Source organism: Candoia aspera, chromosome 9, assembly GCF_035149785.1.
Source record: "Candoia aspera isolate rCanAsp1 chromosome 9, rCanAsp1.hap2, whole genome shotgun sequence".
NCBI lineage: Eukaryota > Metazoa > Chordata > Lepidosauria > Squamata > Boidae > Candoia > Candoia aspera.
In genome coordinates this window covers 18,720,910-18,736,800 of record NC_086161.1, presented here as the reverse complement: position 1 = coordinate 18,736,800, position 15,891 = coordinate 18,720,910, and the positions used below count along the sequence as shown (strand labels likewise).

Genomic DNA, 15,891 nt, shown 5'->3' with positions numbered 1-15,891 from the left:
AACATTTTAGTCTTGAGCCATTTTCTTTCCTTTTGATGCTCCTATTTTGACCTTTTAGTACAGTGGATGTAAAAAGTCTACACACCCGTTAAAATGCCAGGTTTTTCAGATGTAAAAAAATCAGACCAAGATAAATCACTTCAGAATTTTTTCCACCTTCAATATAACATATAAGCTGTACAATTCAATTGAAAAACTAACTGAAATCTTTTAGGGCAAAAAATAAAAAACCAGAACAACGTGGTTGCATTAACGTACACACCCTCTTATAAGTAGGGGTGCGGCTGTGTTCAGAATTAACCAATCACATTCAAACTGATGTTAAATAGTAGCCAGTACATGCCTGCCATCAGTTAAAGTGACTCTGATCAAGCCCATATAAAGTTCAGCTGTTCTAGTAGGATTTTTCTACATTTACTCACTTGCCTCTTACAGCAAAAGCCATGGTCTGCAAAGAGCTTACAAAGCATCAAAGGGATCTCATTGTCAGTCAGGAGAAGGGTACCAAAAAATTTCCAAGGCATTGGATATACCATGGAACAGAGTGAAGACAGTCATCAACAAGTGGAGAAAATATGGCACAACAGTGACATTACCAAGAACTGGAAGCCCCTCCAAAATTGATGAAAGAACAAGAGGAAAACTGGTCCGAGAGGCTACCAAGAGGTCTACAGCAACATTAAAGGAGCTGCAGGAATTTCTGGCAAGTACTGGTTGTGTACTGCATGTGACAACTCTCTCTCATACTCTTCATATGTCTGGGCTGTGGGGTAGAGTGGCAAGACAGAAGCCTTTTCTTACGAAGAACATCCAAGCCTGGCTACATTTGGCAAAAACCTACATCAAGTCTGACAAAAGCATGTGGGAAAATGTGTTATGGTCTGATGAGACCAAGGTTGAACTTTTTGGCCATAATTCCAAAAAGACAACACTGCGCATCACCAAAGGTACCTCATACCCACAGTGAAGCATGGTGGTGGCAGCATGATGCTTTGGGGCTTTTCCTCAGCTGGAACTGAGGTTTTAGTCAAGGTGGAGGGAAGTATGAACGGTTCCAAAGATCACTCAATTTTGGCACAAAACCTTCAGGCCTCTGCTAAAATGCTGAAGATGAAGAGGAACTTCATCTTTCAACACAGTGACCCAAAGCATACCTCCAAACCAACAAAAGAATGGCTTCACCAGAAGAAGATCAAAGTTTTGGAATGGCCCAGCCAGAGCTCAAACCTGAATCCAACTGAAAATCGGGGGGGGGGGGGGGGTGACCTGAGGAGGGCTATGCCCAGGAGATGCCCTCGCAACCTGACAGATTTGGAGCGCTTCTGCAACAAAGAGTGGGCAAAGATTCCCAAGGCGAGATGTGCCATGCTGATAGACCCCTACCCCAAATGCTGTCATGAAATCAAAAGGTGCTTCATCAAAGTATTAGTTTAAGGGTGTGCACACTTATGCAACCACGTTATTCTAATTTTTTATTTTCATTTCCCAGCCCCCCTAAAAGATTTGTTTGTTTTTCAGTTGAATTGTACAGCTTGTATGTTGTATTAAAGGTGGAAAAAAATTCTGAAGTGATTTATCTTGGTCTGATTTTTTTGACATCTCAAAAACCTGGCACTTTAACAGGGGTGTGTAGACTTTTTATATTCACTCAAACAAACAGCGTATTTTAAAAATATAAATAACTCAGGATGGATTGATTAATCAAAGATACTACATATTCTGTTGCTTGGAATATGGGTCCTGCATCCTCAAGCTATAGAACATAAATTAATGCTAAGTTGTAAACAAGAAGCAGGAAATCCCTCCTTCATCTCAAGCTTCATGCTGAAAAGAGATTCCTAGAGACCTCCCAAGTGCATTAAGAACAATCGCTTAAGAAAAATGAATCAAAAAATGAGCTTGTCGAAAACCCGGGCTGGGAGATAGTCCCAGGCACAGCATTTCATTTCCCGAGAGCCCTAATTTTCAGTAAATCAAATAGAAGATAAAATGTTTCCAGTCTTCACTGGAGAAATACACTTGAAGGTATTTAAGATGGAAGTTCTAGAGGAGCTCCTGAATATACTTCATTGAGTTGAGGGAATGTGTGTGGCTTCCCCTCTACATCCAGCACCCCCAGAGGTGCATGTACAAGAAATCAGTTTTGAAGATTTGACATTCTCTACACAGGAAAGCTAAATTCAGCAGAAAACATGTGAAAAACTTCCCATCGTCATATGAAAAACTTCACAGCGTCAATAGAATGGCAAATATTAGCTCACCTTCTCAAGCTAAAGGATTGTTCTTATTTCTGGAAGCTCCTTTCAATACTGAATAGTAGCAGGACGTGAAAGCAAATACCTTACACATTTCCACAAAAATGTTTTGGCCAGGAGGAATTACATGGCCATAAACATCCTTTTACGGTGGCGCTGCGGGTTAAACCGCTGAGCTGTCGATCGGAAGGTCGGCGGTTCGAAACCGCGCGGCGGGGTGAGCTCCCGTTGCTCGTCCCAGCTTCTGCACACCAAGCAGTTCGAAAACATGCAAATGTGAGTAGATTAATTGGTACCGCTTCGGCGGGAAGGTAACGGCGTTCCGTGAGTCATGCTGGCCACATGACCCGGAAGTGTCTATGACAACGCCGGCTCCAAGGCTTTGAAACGGAGATGAGCACCGCCCCCTAGAGTCGGACACGACTGGACTTTACGTCAAGGGAAACCTTTACCTTTACCTTTACTAAACATCCTTTGTCCACCTCAAATCCAAAAGGCACCTTTCAGCTTATCAAAATTTACCTAAGACAAATCATTTAAAAAAAAAAAAAATTCATACCATTAACTGGAAAAGTTTGGCACTGAAATAATATTCATGGGAAAAAAAATCTTTTCACTAGAGAGAATATTGTCTGTACAGAAAAGACTGGAACAGCCTTCAAATGCAAGAGTGTATTTTCCTGGGATCGAATGGCTGCCATGCAAAGCCTAGGAAGAGACACCATTTCTGTAAGGACATGCCAACGATTGTGGCTGGCACACCCACATCTGCTCTGAAAGGACCTTTTGGCTTTGGGTCTAATGTGCAGCTCAGCCCCAGCTGCCAGCACTGGAAAGGCGGTGCACAGAAGGCCACCTGCTGGTTTTTGTCATTTTGAAATGTAAACAATATATGGCTTGGTAAGAAGAAACTGGTAATTCAACATCTTCTCCTTCCCACTCTGCCAGGTGGGCAAACACTGGTTTCAAGACGTTTCACAAGTGAGTTCTGGAAGGGGCCATCTGGCTAAGAACTCACTCTTCATAGACATATAAACCTTCAGCGATGAGGGCTGATTTGACTTTTTCCACAATGCCCCTGAGGTCCATGCCACAGAGCTCCTTCAGAAGAACATTCACGGATGCTGCCTGCCCTCTCTTGTCCAGCCAGGTCCGGAGCATTTCATGACACTGTTCATTCACATATCTTCCAGACATTTCCGCAGAAGTAATTTCATTAACAGTCAAGTTGAGGGTCCTCATGAATCTCTTCCATTCCTTCAAAGGCACCTCTCTAATGAAGATGTCAAAAGATCGACTCAGAGCTGGAAAGGAAGATGATACATTATGAGTGAGATGAATGCAAAAGGTTCTACAGGAGGAGGAGGAGGAGGAAGAAGAGAGGGTATGATGGTCCTCAGTGCTGGCTCTCATGTCCTGAAGAAAACAAAACAAATGCTCAAGGTGCTAGAAGGACTGTGCAGTGCTTCAAATTCAATTCCTGAAACTTGCTCTGGAGCACCTGGGAGCATGGATGCAACATCTAGCAGTGGCTTATTAAAGCAGCTGCTTCTGGTTCCCGAGTCACATGGTTGCTATGGGAAAGCTTTGGGGCACTCTGAAGGACTTTTCCAGAATCAAGTGTGGCGTAACTTAGTAGCTCGTCCTTATAAATGGGAAGCTCTATTTCTTGGAATGGCAGAGAGAAAAATTGGTGAATGTCAGGAACAGGGCTGAGTAAGATGGCCTTCGGTAAGAAGCAGAGATTTCACAGCTTCTTGCCCCTCTGTCTTGAGGAACAAAACCAACTACTCCGCCAGAACCAAAAAGTCACTAGAGTAAAAAACAAACAAAGTGAGCAAGTAAAACCATAAAGGTAGCGACGAATGAAAGTCAAGAGAAACTAGCCATGTCTGCAAGTAAAGTTAACCTCATGCTAGCGTGTGCAACCTAGAACAAACAGGGAAGTGTGATTCTGACAGTGATTGGCTTGTCATTTCATAGGAACCAGAAAAACTTGTTTGTAAATTTAACGAGGCAGCTTTTATTACTTCCAGTATGAAGTGGTTTGAGTAACGGGAAAAGAGGCTAGTTTAAAGAACAAACATCCTCTGCTCCTGCTTTCCCACATTCTGCCATTAAAGAACTAAAGTGGGTAACTTCAATGGAATGTGATTACAGCCTGATAAACAGTTTATTCATATTTAAGTACAGGTAGTCCTTGCTTAACTACCACAATTGGGGTGGGAATTTTGGTTGCTAAGTGAAGTGGTCATTAAGTGAATCTGACCCAATTTTATGACCTTTATTGCAGCAGTCGTTAAGTGAATCATGTAGTTCCCCATTGATTTTGTTTGCTGGAAGCCAGCTGGGAAGGTTGAAAATGGCGATCACGTGACCGCAGGATGCTGTGAGAGTTGTAAATGCGAACCAGTTGCCAAGCACCCATATTGTCAACACATGATGATAGGGATGCTGTGACGGTTGTTAGCGCGAGGACTGGTTGCAAGTCAGTTTTTTCAGCACTGTCGTAAGTCCAAACCATCACTAAACAAATGATTGTTAAGCAAGGACTACCTGTATGTGGAATTTAAGAGGCACCCTACTATATGCTAACCCTACCCCTGAAAAAACACCCCTGTGGTGTCACCTTGGAGGAGGAATGAAAAAGAAGACCAAGTTTTGCCTTTGTTTTTCTATGGACTCCCCTGGAAGATCTGCATTTAGGTTTCTGAAGGGTCCCAATGCATTCCTCTACTCCAACATCCACAAGTTACAGAAACCAAAACAATCCTAGCTTCAACAACAGAGCTTATTCAGGGTTGCTTTACGAGTGCTCCCAACTTTACTAAGCACAGGTTTATCAGAACCCAGTGTACCTTTTAACCCAAGGCTTCCCTCCTCCTCCTCCTCCTCAGTTCCACATCTATTCTGAATAACTGGGGGATAGATTTAACTTGTTTAAAACTTCCTACATCTCTGGCTAATAACTCATATTTACCACCTGACGCTGCAGCACAAAAGCTACCTTAATATCTCCTGGAAGCTCACCTGCCCTTATGTGAATGGCCATTACAAGGTGTCAAAGCACATGTTTCACATTCATCAGGGTTCCGATCCAATCCCTAGCATCTATAGAGGGGGGAAATTCTCCTGTCTGAAACCCTGGAGAGTTGCTGCTGGCCATACAGAGCCATCTATCTTTCTCCATCTTCAGTGATTCTAGCACTTGTTTCTCCATTTGCTTATGTACTGGACAACCCAGAGGAAACTCTGTGACTCGTATCTCTCAAGTTCATGTAGGATGACACATTCAGTTCCCCGGGATAAAGATCTTCCTGTGGACATACAAATTCCACCCCCCTTGTCCAGAAGACTACTCAGAAAGTTGCTTGTTTTTTTTCTAACACTTTTCAGTAAGCTCCAACTATGTGGAGAAGATCTGGCTATCCTACAGAGATTACAGGGAGATAAGTGTGTGTGTAAGCAGTTTCAAATATGAGCAACAATCATCCCTTCTTAACAGCTCACACCTAATAGGAAATAAATCCTATTTGGATTGTAGTAAAAAATTGAGCCACTGAGAAACAAAAGGGATATGCTTGGGGCGATGGCAAAGGCTTCAGAAGTCCCATTAAACATGAAAGATAACCTCCCCACGCCCTCCAAACCAGTCAAGTAAGGCTGAGCATGTTTAGCATCCATAAAACATTGGATCTGATTAGGAAAAAACAAAAGACAGAAAGGGGAGGAAGGGAACGGTGTATCCTGGGATGGGTCAGTGCTGGAAAACTGATCAGAAGCATTTCTAACAGGAAAGAATAGATTACAGTGCTGGATTGCCAATCCAGTTACTAGATATCTAATACCATTATATCTCAAGGAGTATTCTGGCAAAACGAATCAGGATTAACGTGCAAGAATTTAAGAGCGCTCACCATCTGCTGAGTTCCTGCCATTTGTAGGAATCAGTTTCCTCCCTTCTGCAAATTCTGGACCTTCCTATAATGAGAAAGAATAGAATTCAATTGCACTCTTGAAATTAGTAAGGTAACTGATAGGAGGAGGCTGGGAATAGGCGAAAGATATGACTAACAATCACAGCATTTTTCATCTTGGATACCTCCTCTGGAGGGGAAGCTGTTGATAGAAGCATTGTTTCATGTGCTACTGTGCTGGCAGTGGTGTCACTTGGCAAAAGCTGTCTGAACCTCTGGTCCATTTGTGCATTCAACATGTTGTCATGTTCTTCCCTTTGCTCTTGATGGGAACTCTTCTGCAGACATTGGAGGAATTGGGTAATCTTGCAAAAAACAAACATACAGTGCATTTACTAGCCTTAAAAAAATAAAGTATTAGTTTGTGGATTTTAAGGGCATACACATCCCATTACGCATAAGAACCAAGTCTCACTGAATTAAATGACATTCCAAACATTCATCCTTTCTTTTCCATTTAGCAAAAGACACCTTTTTTGACTCTTCGTTTTACCAGAAGGATATTGTGGGTAGCAATATTCAATAAAGCAAGGGTTAGTTCTGAGAAATAAAGACAATCCAAGCTGAGTGAAAAATCATTAGCAATTGTAATTATTTCAGCAATTAATTTTAACAGTAAGGAAATACGCTACCAAACTACACAGATAAGTCTGTTATGGGCAAAGAAAGGTAACCAGATTTGTGGGTGACAATTCTACTTGGATACCTGACTAGTCTGATCCCCTTGAAGAGGATATATTTTCAAAATAGTTCATTCAAACATGAGAAGGAATGAACAATACAAAATATATGCATATACTGCAGATTAAACCAAAATTATGTCTTATACAAACAGTGATATTGGCTATCCGATAGGAGACTGTGAGTTCTAGTCCCGCCGTAGGCATGAAAGCCGGCTGGGTGATCTTGGGCCAGTCCCTCTCTCTCAGCCCAACTCACCTCACAGGGTTGTTGTTGTGGGAAAAATAGGAGAAGGAAGGAGTATTAGGTATGTTCGTTGCCCTGAGTTATTTATAAAAATAATAAAGGTGGAATAGAAAATAAATAAATAAATAATAAAGGATGAGTTTCTAGTATATTCCTTAATGTAATACGGACCATGGGCTGAAACAAAAACAAAACAAAACTGTACCACGTGGAAAGGGAACATCTTCAAAAATGTATGTGTTCTCCTGTACTTACAACCAAGAACCACATAACTATCATTTCATTTGAATGTATTTATGTTAGCAGTTTAGAAGCTGCCCAACTACTGATGACTCTGGGCACCTTACAAAGGGAGAACAGGACCAAAAAAAGAGAAAAAAGTGGCCAGACACAACCATATAAACACAACCCCATCCAACAGGTGCTCCACATTCAACCTGCCCAAGGCCTGGGAGAAGAGCCAGGTCTTCGGTAGCTTCCTGAACTTCATCAGGATGGGAGTCATCCAAATATCTAGGACTGGGTTCCTCAACCAGGGTTCTGTGGCACCCTAGGTTGAGAGGTTGCTAGGGGTTCCCTGGGAGATCACCATTTATTTTAAAAAGTATTTCAAATTTGGGCAACTTAACCTTAAGGAGGCACGTTTCACTATTTTCAGTTTAAGAGCACTGTTAATGCATCTATACAGGCCTACCCATGAAATGAATATGGTAATTTTGTTAACTTCTGGCCTATCTTTGAGCCTGAATGTGCAGGGGTTCCCTGAGGCCTGGAAAATATTTCAAGGGTTCCTCCAGGGTCAGATGGTTGAGAAAGGCTGATCTAGGGGGATATTATTCCCAAGGCCAGGTGCTGATACAAAGAAGGCATGTTTCCTGGGTCCTGCTAGATGACACTGCTTAATTGATTGGACCCAAAGCACGCCCACTCTGTCCAATCTCATTGAATGGACAGAAATAGCTGGAGACCGGCAGCCTTCCAAATAACCTGGCCCTATACCATGAAGGGCTTTATAGGTGATAACCAACACTTTGAATGGCACTCAGAAGCCTACAGGTAACCAGTGCAGCTTGTAGAGCAGTGGGGTCACACGGGCATAACAAAGCATGCCCATCAGTGCCTGCACTGCCACATTCTGGACTAGCTGTAGCTTCTGAGTGGTCTTCAAGGGCAGCTCCATATATAATGAAACTAGAGATACTCCACTGTGTAAGTTGGATATTCTCTTTGACTGGTAAGTTGGATAAATTTCTTTCAATTTTTTTCCAGCAAAAGGAGGTTCATCCTCCTCTCTTTATCTTTATGCCAAATGTATTTTTTCTACAAAGAGCTCTTCCTCCTGCAGAAATGTACACTAGTTCTCCATGATAATACAATCGTAATTTTGTTCTATTGTCACATAATTTTGTTCAATTGTCACATAATCATAATGCAATCTTACAACACACAGAGCTCAATGACACAACATATTTTATGTATGCAAAAAATCTCATGTCCTATGACTAAGGAGGGAAGACTGAGAAAGAACCACAGTCAATACCCTGAAAAGTCACACCCAATTCAGATAGACTATCATGAGCAAAATGGACTGATTTCCCATGTTATAAGGTAGCTCCATACAAAGTAATTGAACTGAAAAAGTCCTCTCGTCCAATACTACTGCTACCCTCTCCAGAGAAGGAAACAGTTCTTACCTTGGGGCTCCAGAGACTTTTGCAAGCTGTAAGAGAAAACAGGATGGTATAGAAAAATTTAGCCAGCAGAGCAGTGATCACATGTGGATACATTATAAAGACATTTAAGTGGGGAACTGCAAAATGACTCACGCACAAACTGTTACATGCATGGAACAGCTGGTTTGGGATGGCATGTGCCCAAACTGGGATATGCACATTTGTTCTGAGTACAGAACAAAATAGGAGTGCTTTGTTCCAGATGGGGCAGAAGTATTTGAGGGTATGAAGATGGCAAGAATGGGAAAAAGCCATGGCTGAGGGGCTATTTGGAGTTCAGCAGCTGCTGAATGGAAGGGAAGGAGCTAGGAGGATTGGGAGTCAGGAGGGCTAGTGAGATTTTTGTTGCTATTGTTATTATGCCACTCAATTCCCAATGACCCTGGGCAGTTACAGATAAAAGCAAGGGAAAAAACATACACTGGGACATCAGCAGCAGTGATTAAGGGGAAGGAAGGAGGGAAGGGAAGACACTGGGGGTGACTAGGAGGTAGACAGGCTGGTGGATATGGCCCTCTGGGAGCTGCTGAGACTGTCATGTTGAAGATGCAATGAAAACACTATATATCCTTGTTTCTGGAGAAGGCAAGAGAGGGGGTGACCTGCACCAGCTGTGCAATACCACTCTGGAGGTACTAGATACCATTCCTGCAGGTTTTGTTTTGGCTAAAACCCAGAATAGCAAAAATGCCCTGGGTTTTGCTCCTGCTGAGCCACGGCTGATCCAGAATGAGTCAACAGTATTTCCAGAATGAGAAGGCTCATTATATGAAGCTCGAAGCAAAACAAGCCCCTACTTTAAGTGACCAACCGAAAGTGGAAGGTTCCACTGCCCAGTGGTGCCTGCACAGGTCTTGCATTTCAAGAGTTTCTGAGTGGGTGGGCAGGTTACTTTTGACTCTCTTTCCCCACTCCTAAAATCACACTAGACAGAGCCCCCATCCCTTGGCTATCAAGCAGTGATACTGTGTGATGAGAAGGCAAACTTCAACCAGCATATTGTTACACAGAAACCTAAAGATGTGAAGCAATGCAAAGGTGAAAACTAGGTCTCATACGGTCAAAAACAAAATAGTCTGATGCCAGATTTGGCCATTACCAAACGAAAAAACAGATGGAAACTGTTCCTCTTGCCCAAAAGAGAGTTGCTTCTAATCCTTTATGGTGAGCAGGTGGGAGAAGAATTTCAGACACATTTGATGCTCAGATGATGCTGGATTTTTTTCATAATGGTTTCTTAGGTGTCTTATAATACATCAAAAGTTCTCATAACTTTGTGTGCCTATTTATCTGTTCCAATCAGGAGTGGGGACAGGACTTTGACAATAGGATCAACAGCAACACTCGTTCCCTATAATACAGACTGGGACAAGCGAGACCCTCCAATTCTTTCTTTTAAGTGAAAAAAAATATATTTGAATCGTATGCTGGATTCTCCCCCAGATTCTAGAAGTTCTGCTGATGTATTCTAACTCGGACGATTTCAGCTCTAAAGCACTGGGGGAGAAGACAGGAACTCTTGCAACAGGCTAGCAACTACCAAGGGTTTCACCAAATCTCCACCTAGATGAAGATGTTGAGGGAGACAGGTCATTCATTTAATGTCATGTTAAAGAGACACTTGACTCAATCTAGCAAGGGAATTTTTACACCCCAACATGAGCGAATAAAAACAGAAAGTAATACGATAGCCAAGTAAGGCAGACCCAAGATCAAGTTTCTCCGCCTCTTCCCTTTATACATCTGAGCCATACCGTACATCTTATACAGAGCAGGATGGCAGAATTCTTCTGAGTACTGTTGTGGATCCCTTGTTTTTCCATGATCTCGCCTTATAAAAAGCCGATTCTTACCATTTCTAGAGCTTGTTTTTTTCCAGCAGATTGCCAGCCCTGCAACTACCACAACTGGCAGAATCAAGACCGAGATCCATCCTAGTTCATGGGAACCTTAAAAGGAAGGGGAGAAAAGGCAAATACACAGACTGATCATTTGGATGGTATGCTTCCCCAAATTGGGGTCCTGCACAGGCTTCTGAGAGGCTTCCAATAACATTTTTACCTACAAACCCTTTCCTCTCTTGGCATGTAGTTATCTCCAGAACTGCCTCCTCCAACTGGAATCAGCTCCATAGTTAAGATCATCTCAGGAGAAATGGCTAACAGCCAATTAAACGCACCAGCTCTTCGAAAGACCCTTCCAATGGAAATCAGGCTAACCCTTTCCCTCAGTTAAGCTTTTCTACAGAGCACTTATAATTTAGAATTAGCCATTGATGCATATCCTGGGTTAACATTGTAATATTGTAGTAGATGTTGCATGGTTTGGATCCAGCCTGTTTTGATTGTTTTGTGACATTATGTTGGATGTTTTAAACTAGATTTACAGGGGCTATTTTAGTTATTTTCTATAGGTCTTGTTATCTGTGGAGGTGAGAGCCAGTTTGGTCTAGTGGTTAAGGTGCTGGGCTAGAAACCAGGAGTCTGTGAGGCACAAAAGCCAGCTGGGTGACCTTGGGCCAGTCCCTCTCTCTCAGCCCAACTCGGTGCAATGGAGACTAGCCTCCACATGGTGCACCCTGGGCAACGTGACTTCTCATGGCCAAATAGCCTGCACAACTGGCTGCTGGACCTCACAAGGACTTCCCGGCCAGAAAAAGCAGCATGAACACTGAACTGCTATGCCATACGATCAAAAAAAAAAAATCTGTGGAGAATCTTGATTGCGGTGGGACATAAATCCAAAAAATAAATAAAATGGCCCTTTAACTATCCATTGTCCTCTCATCAAAACAAAATTGAGATAAAAGCCACAATCCTATATACTAATAACAAACAAAGCGTATAGCTTTAGGTATCTCAACAAACACTACACAAAATAGGAGTTTTTCCTAAGTTTTTTGTTTCAAATTCCTAAAGTTTGCAAAGGTAACACATTTTAAAAATAAATAAATAAACCCAGTCAGAATGGCAAAATAAAGGCTTCTTCTAGTCCTGATGACCATGTGGACACAACCATGCAGTGTGTACTGGTGTGTAATTGCCTCTGCCAGGAGGTTTCCCAACTTCCCAGTCTCGCCCTTGCCTTGTATTCTTTGTCTCCTATCTAAATATTAATTAGGTCCAACTCTGCATAAATTCCAAGCCCAGAGAAAATCAGCCAGATGATACCATCTGCTGAAGGAGCTAGGGATGATCGTGGTGATATGACAGCAACTTCCAAAGAACTGTGCCTGCTTAGCAGATACACAATGCTGGCTCTCTTCTGGAGAAGGGACAGTTGCAGATTAAAAAGCCAGAGAACTGGAATTGAATCATTTGTCTGGCCAGGAAGTATCCTAACCAAGTATCCCATCCCTCATCACAGCAACGTGTTGTTACAGTTCCTTCTTGTTCTGTATGAAAATTCATCTTAGGAATAGCACCATAGCAGAAAACATACTGCCTCTCACATCCACATGATATTGGTCTACCTGTTGGAGGTGATGGGGTTGCAGCAGGAAGACACTGGATGTCACTTGTAGGCGTGCAGTCCTGCACCTTTTTTTCTCCAGGATGGCAGCTACAGGCGCAAGAAGAAAAATAGACATTGAAGGACTTGGACACCACACAGGTTGAACTAGCATTGCCTGGAATTGCTGACAGCTCCATCACTATAAGAAGCAGCTAAGAAGCAGCTGACTGACTGCAACTTGTCCTAAGATTCTAGGTTACTTGCCAATCTAGAATATTTCCAAGACATACCATAGGTAAATGTAAACGTAAACATATGTATCTATGTATATGTTTATGTATGTGTGTGTGTATTATAAAAAACAAATGCATATACAACCAGCACTTAAGCAAGCAGATGAGAGTTGCTATGGTGTCACAATTGCTGGATTGTATTGTGGCAGTCACTGGAATTGTTCCTTTCAGGTATACCTTCCATTCTGTTGCGGTGATTGATTGGCAAAAGGAAACCACCACCCGGTGATGGACAGACCAATTTCATCACTCTGTAGAAGCTATTTATTCAAGAAGCAGCCAACAAGCCTATTGCGCCTGATGTCATTCTCTGAAGCAGAGAATTCTCTGTCTGTGAAGGCAATTTTTCCAGGGTGGATACAGTAGCCTTTGCAGTTCCAGTATTATTTCTGAGCTTGGCCTCTTCTTCTTAGCTTCCCTAATACCCCCAAATGTAAATCTGCACAAAACCACTGCTTCACAAAGCGTCATTCAGGAGCTTAAAGGCTCAGTGTAGCTGCTATGAGGCATCTCCACATCCCTCTAGGGCAGGGGCAGATCTTACTTATGGCCACCAAAAGAAAGCTCATGCTCAGACTGACAGTGCAAGGTGGCCTTCAAGGCAGTTGTGCCAAGTCTCTGCAAGGATGCGGTGCTTTAATGCTTCAAGCTGTGGCTTCAGAGGGATGAAAACACAGCTTCAAAGCCCTACCTCAGGGTACCCTTTATGAATGCATCATCAGACTCTGCTCAAAGCTTGGAAATTAGAGGGTTTTAGTGCAGAACTTCGTATTTTTTCTCTCTAGCTTGCTCTCCCCTCCCCAAAGATCCATGATCTTCATTCAGTGCAAATTCTCCAAACCTCTCCCAATTTGGGGGTATCAGAACAGAGAATGCCAAGTTTGTACCACAGCATTTTTAAGCAGTGTCAATTCAATTAATGCTGACCTTTGCATACATCTATGGCAAGTTTCACATGGCTCGCTGGGAGAGCAGAAGGTACCATTTTTGCAGGCACATTCAGTATCTGTGGTTGCAGTACACTTCTTTATTTCTACCTCATCTGGGAAGAGAATAAATCACAAATTTAGAACTATAGCCCAGCTGCAGTTTCTCAGTAGCAAAGAAGACACAGACTAAGATCACACTGCATGTTAGCCCATGATATCCTTAACCATGATTTATTGAGATGAGCAGAGGTGGTTCAATTACCAAAAGCAAATATGCCTCATTTTGGCTTAGTGTGACATGTGAGCTCATTCTCAGAATGCAGTCATGGGAACCTTTCCATAAAAGCAATGGTGGGCCTCAGGTTTCATTTCATTTCTTCAATCTGTTGGATTTATAACTTTTTATTGCTTAAAAATATTATTTCAAACATAAGAAATCAAGCTTCTAAGTCTTAAGCTAATAAAATCTGCTTTGAAAATGGGGGAAGCAAAGAGATTCTGGAGACTTCCAGAAACCCAAAGACTTTGTTACAACAGTTTGTCAGTCTAACTCAGGACTTCTCAGCCAGGGTTCCATGGCACCCTAGGGTTCCACAAGAGGTCTTTAGGGGTTCCCTGGGAGATCACGATTTACTTAAAAGATTATTTCAAATTTGGGTGACTTCACATTAAAGAGGCAAGTTCCATTCATTTAAGAACATTGTCAATGCATCTATACAGGTCCACACCTGAAACGAATATAATGATTTTGTAACTTCTGGCCTCTTTGAGCCTGAATGTGCAGGGGTTCCCCAAGGCCTGGAAAATACTTCAAGGGTTCCTCCTGGGTCAAAGGGTCGAGAAAGGCTGGTCTAACTGTTCCCTGCCTTCCTGAACCCTATCCCTGAAAGCATGCTTTTCCCTGTATACCTCAGCAGAAGACAGTCTCTTCTGTGTCTCGCTGTGAAAGCAGGACCCAACATAGAGTGCCAAGATGGGCTTCACTGAAGAACCAAGCCAGCCCTCCACTCAAGCTTTTGATTTAAAATGCTGTAAGCAGTTCAAAGTCATCTGCTTGTTTTACTGATTCCACACTGTGCTAAACTGCAAACAAACCATATGGCGGTTTAGCGTGATGCACGGCTCAGCCGTTATACATTTCGTTTACAAGCTCTAACCATCTAAAGCTCACGTCATTTGCAGATTGTCATTCCTAAGAAAGGTTTCTTCATTCTGAACTATTCTTCCCCAACCTGGTGTCCTCCAGCTATATTACACTTAAACTCCCATTATCCCTAGCCAGCATCCAAACTCTTGTTAGGCAATCCTGAACCAGCATGTAGATTAGCACCCTGAGGTCACACCCTTGGAGGTTAGCACAATGTTTTCCTTGTTTTAATTTGAAATAAAGATGGGAATTACAAGCTTCCCACTCTTTCCTTCCTTCAACTCTCCTGCAAACTCTGCAAAAACAGGTTGAAGATGCTCAGCTCCTACCAGTGGAATCATCACATCACCAGATTATCTTTTTTAGCCCTTCTGCAGATTCTGTGTTGTTTCCTCCAAAACCTGGTCCAAACCTTCTCCACTTTTAGCAGTGAGCGCAGAGCAGGGCTATCCTGCACACAATGGACACAGAAACCCCTAACATTGTCTCCACCCGCAATACCTAAAGTCCTGCAGACTTGACAAAAAAAGCATCTGTCAAATGAATTCAAGTTGTTGGCAAATGTGCCGTTTTCACAGGGTTGGCAAATCCCTTCAGTTCTGGGGACTTTACAGGGCTCAAGGACATAAGAACCTGGAAGAAAGCAGAAAATGTAGGAAGTAAGTATATATTAAAAGACAGAGGCTCTTTAGAAACTGCAGACCTATGCATACATCTCAGGGTTCAGCTTTTGGGTGGACAATGGCTGTCCATATGTTGCACAAAATAAAGGCAGAATATAAATACACAAATACAGACAGCAACTAGCAATTCTCTCTTCCCAGTTATATCTACCTGTCCCATCAGATCCAGCAGAAGAGGCATGGTGCGGGTCCCATCTACAAAGAAGTTCCATCTGATGGGACCCAGGAGGAGAGCCTTTTCTGCTGCAGCACCTGCCCTCTGGAAAATCATCCCCTGAGGTTAGATTGTCCCCAGCCCTGTTGGCCTTTAGGAAGTCCCTGAAGACATGGCTGTGCCATCAGGCCTGGGGATCTTGTAGAGGTGGGGAGCCTACAAGATGGCTGTATTGCTTGCGAGTGGTAGGTTGACACTCCTGCGATTTTTATGGTTTTACTTATTTGCTTTAACTCTTTTATATTTAACTTTATATGAGTTTGCTTTTTGTTGATTTAAC

General features: G+C 42.5%; 1 protein-coding gene across 1 annotated transcript in view; it reads right to left on the bottom strand.

The window, feature by feature from the left end:
* Positions 1–2,725: 2,725 nt before the first annotated feature.
* Positions 2,726–15,891, bottom strand: part of TNFRSF10B (TNF receptor superfamily member 10b) — a 37,372-nt gene continuing 24,206 nt past the window's right edge. The window contains exons 4-9 of the mRNA XM_063311297.1: positions 15,216–15,377; positions 13,566–13,680; positions 12,235–12,453; positions 8,854–8,879; positions 3,823–3,923; positions 2,726–3,701 (exon numbers count right to left, since the gene is read on the bottom strand). Of these exons, the coding sequence (XP_063167367.1) occupies positions 3,270–3,701; positions 3,823–3,923; positions 8,854–8,879; positions 12,235–12,453; positions 13,566–13,680; positions 15,216–15,377 (1,055 nt within the window). The 3' untranslated portion in view covers positions 2,726–3,269. The remainder of the gene's footprint in view (positions 3,702–3,822; positions 3,924–8,853; positions 8,880–12,234; positions 12,454–13,565; positions 13,681–15,215; positions 15,378–15,891) is intronic.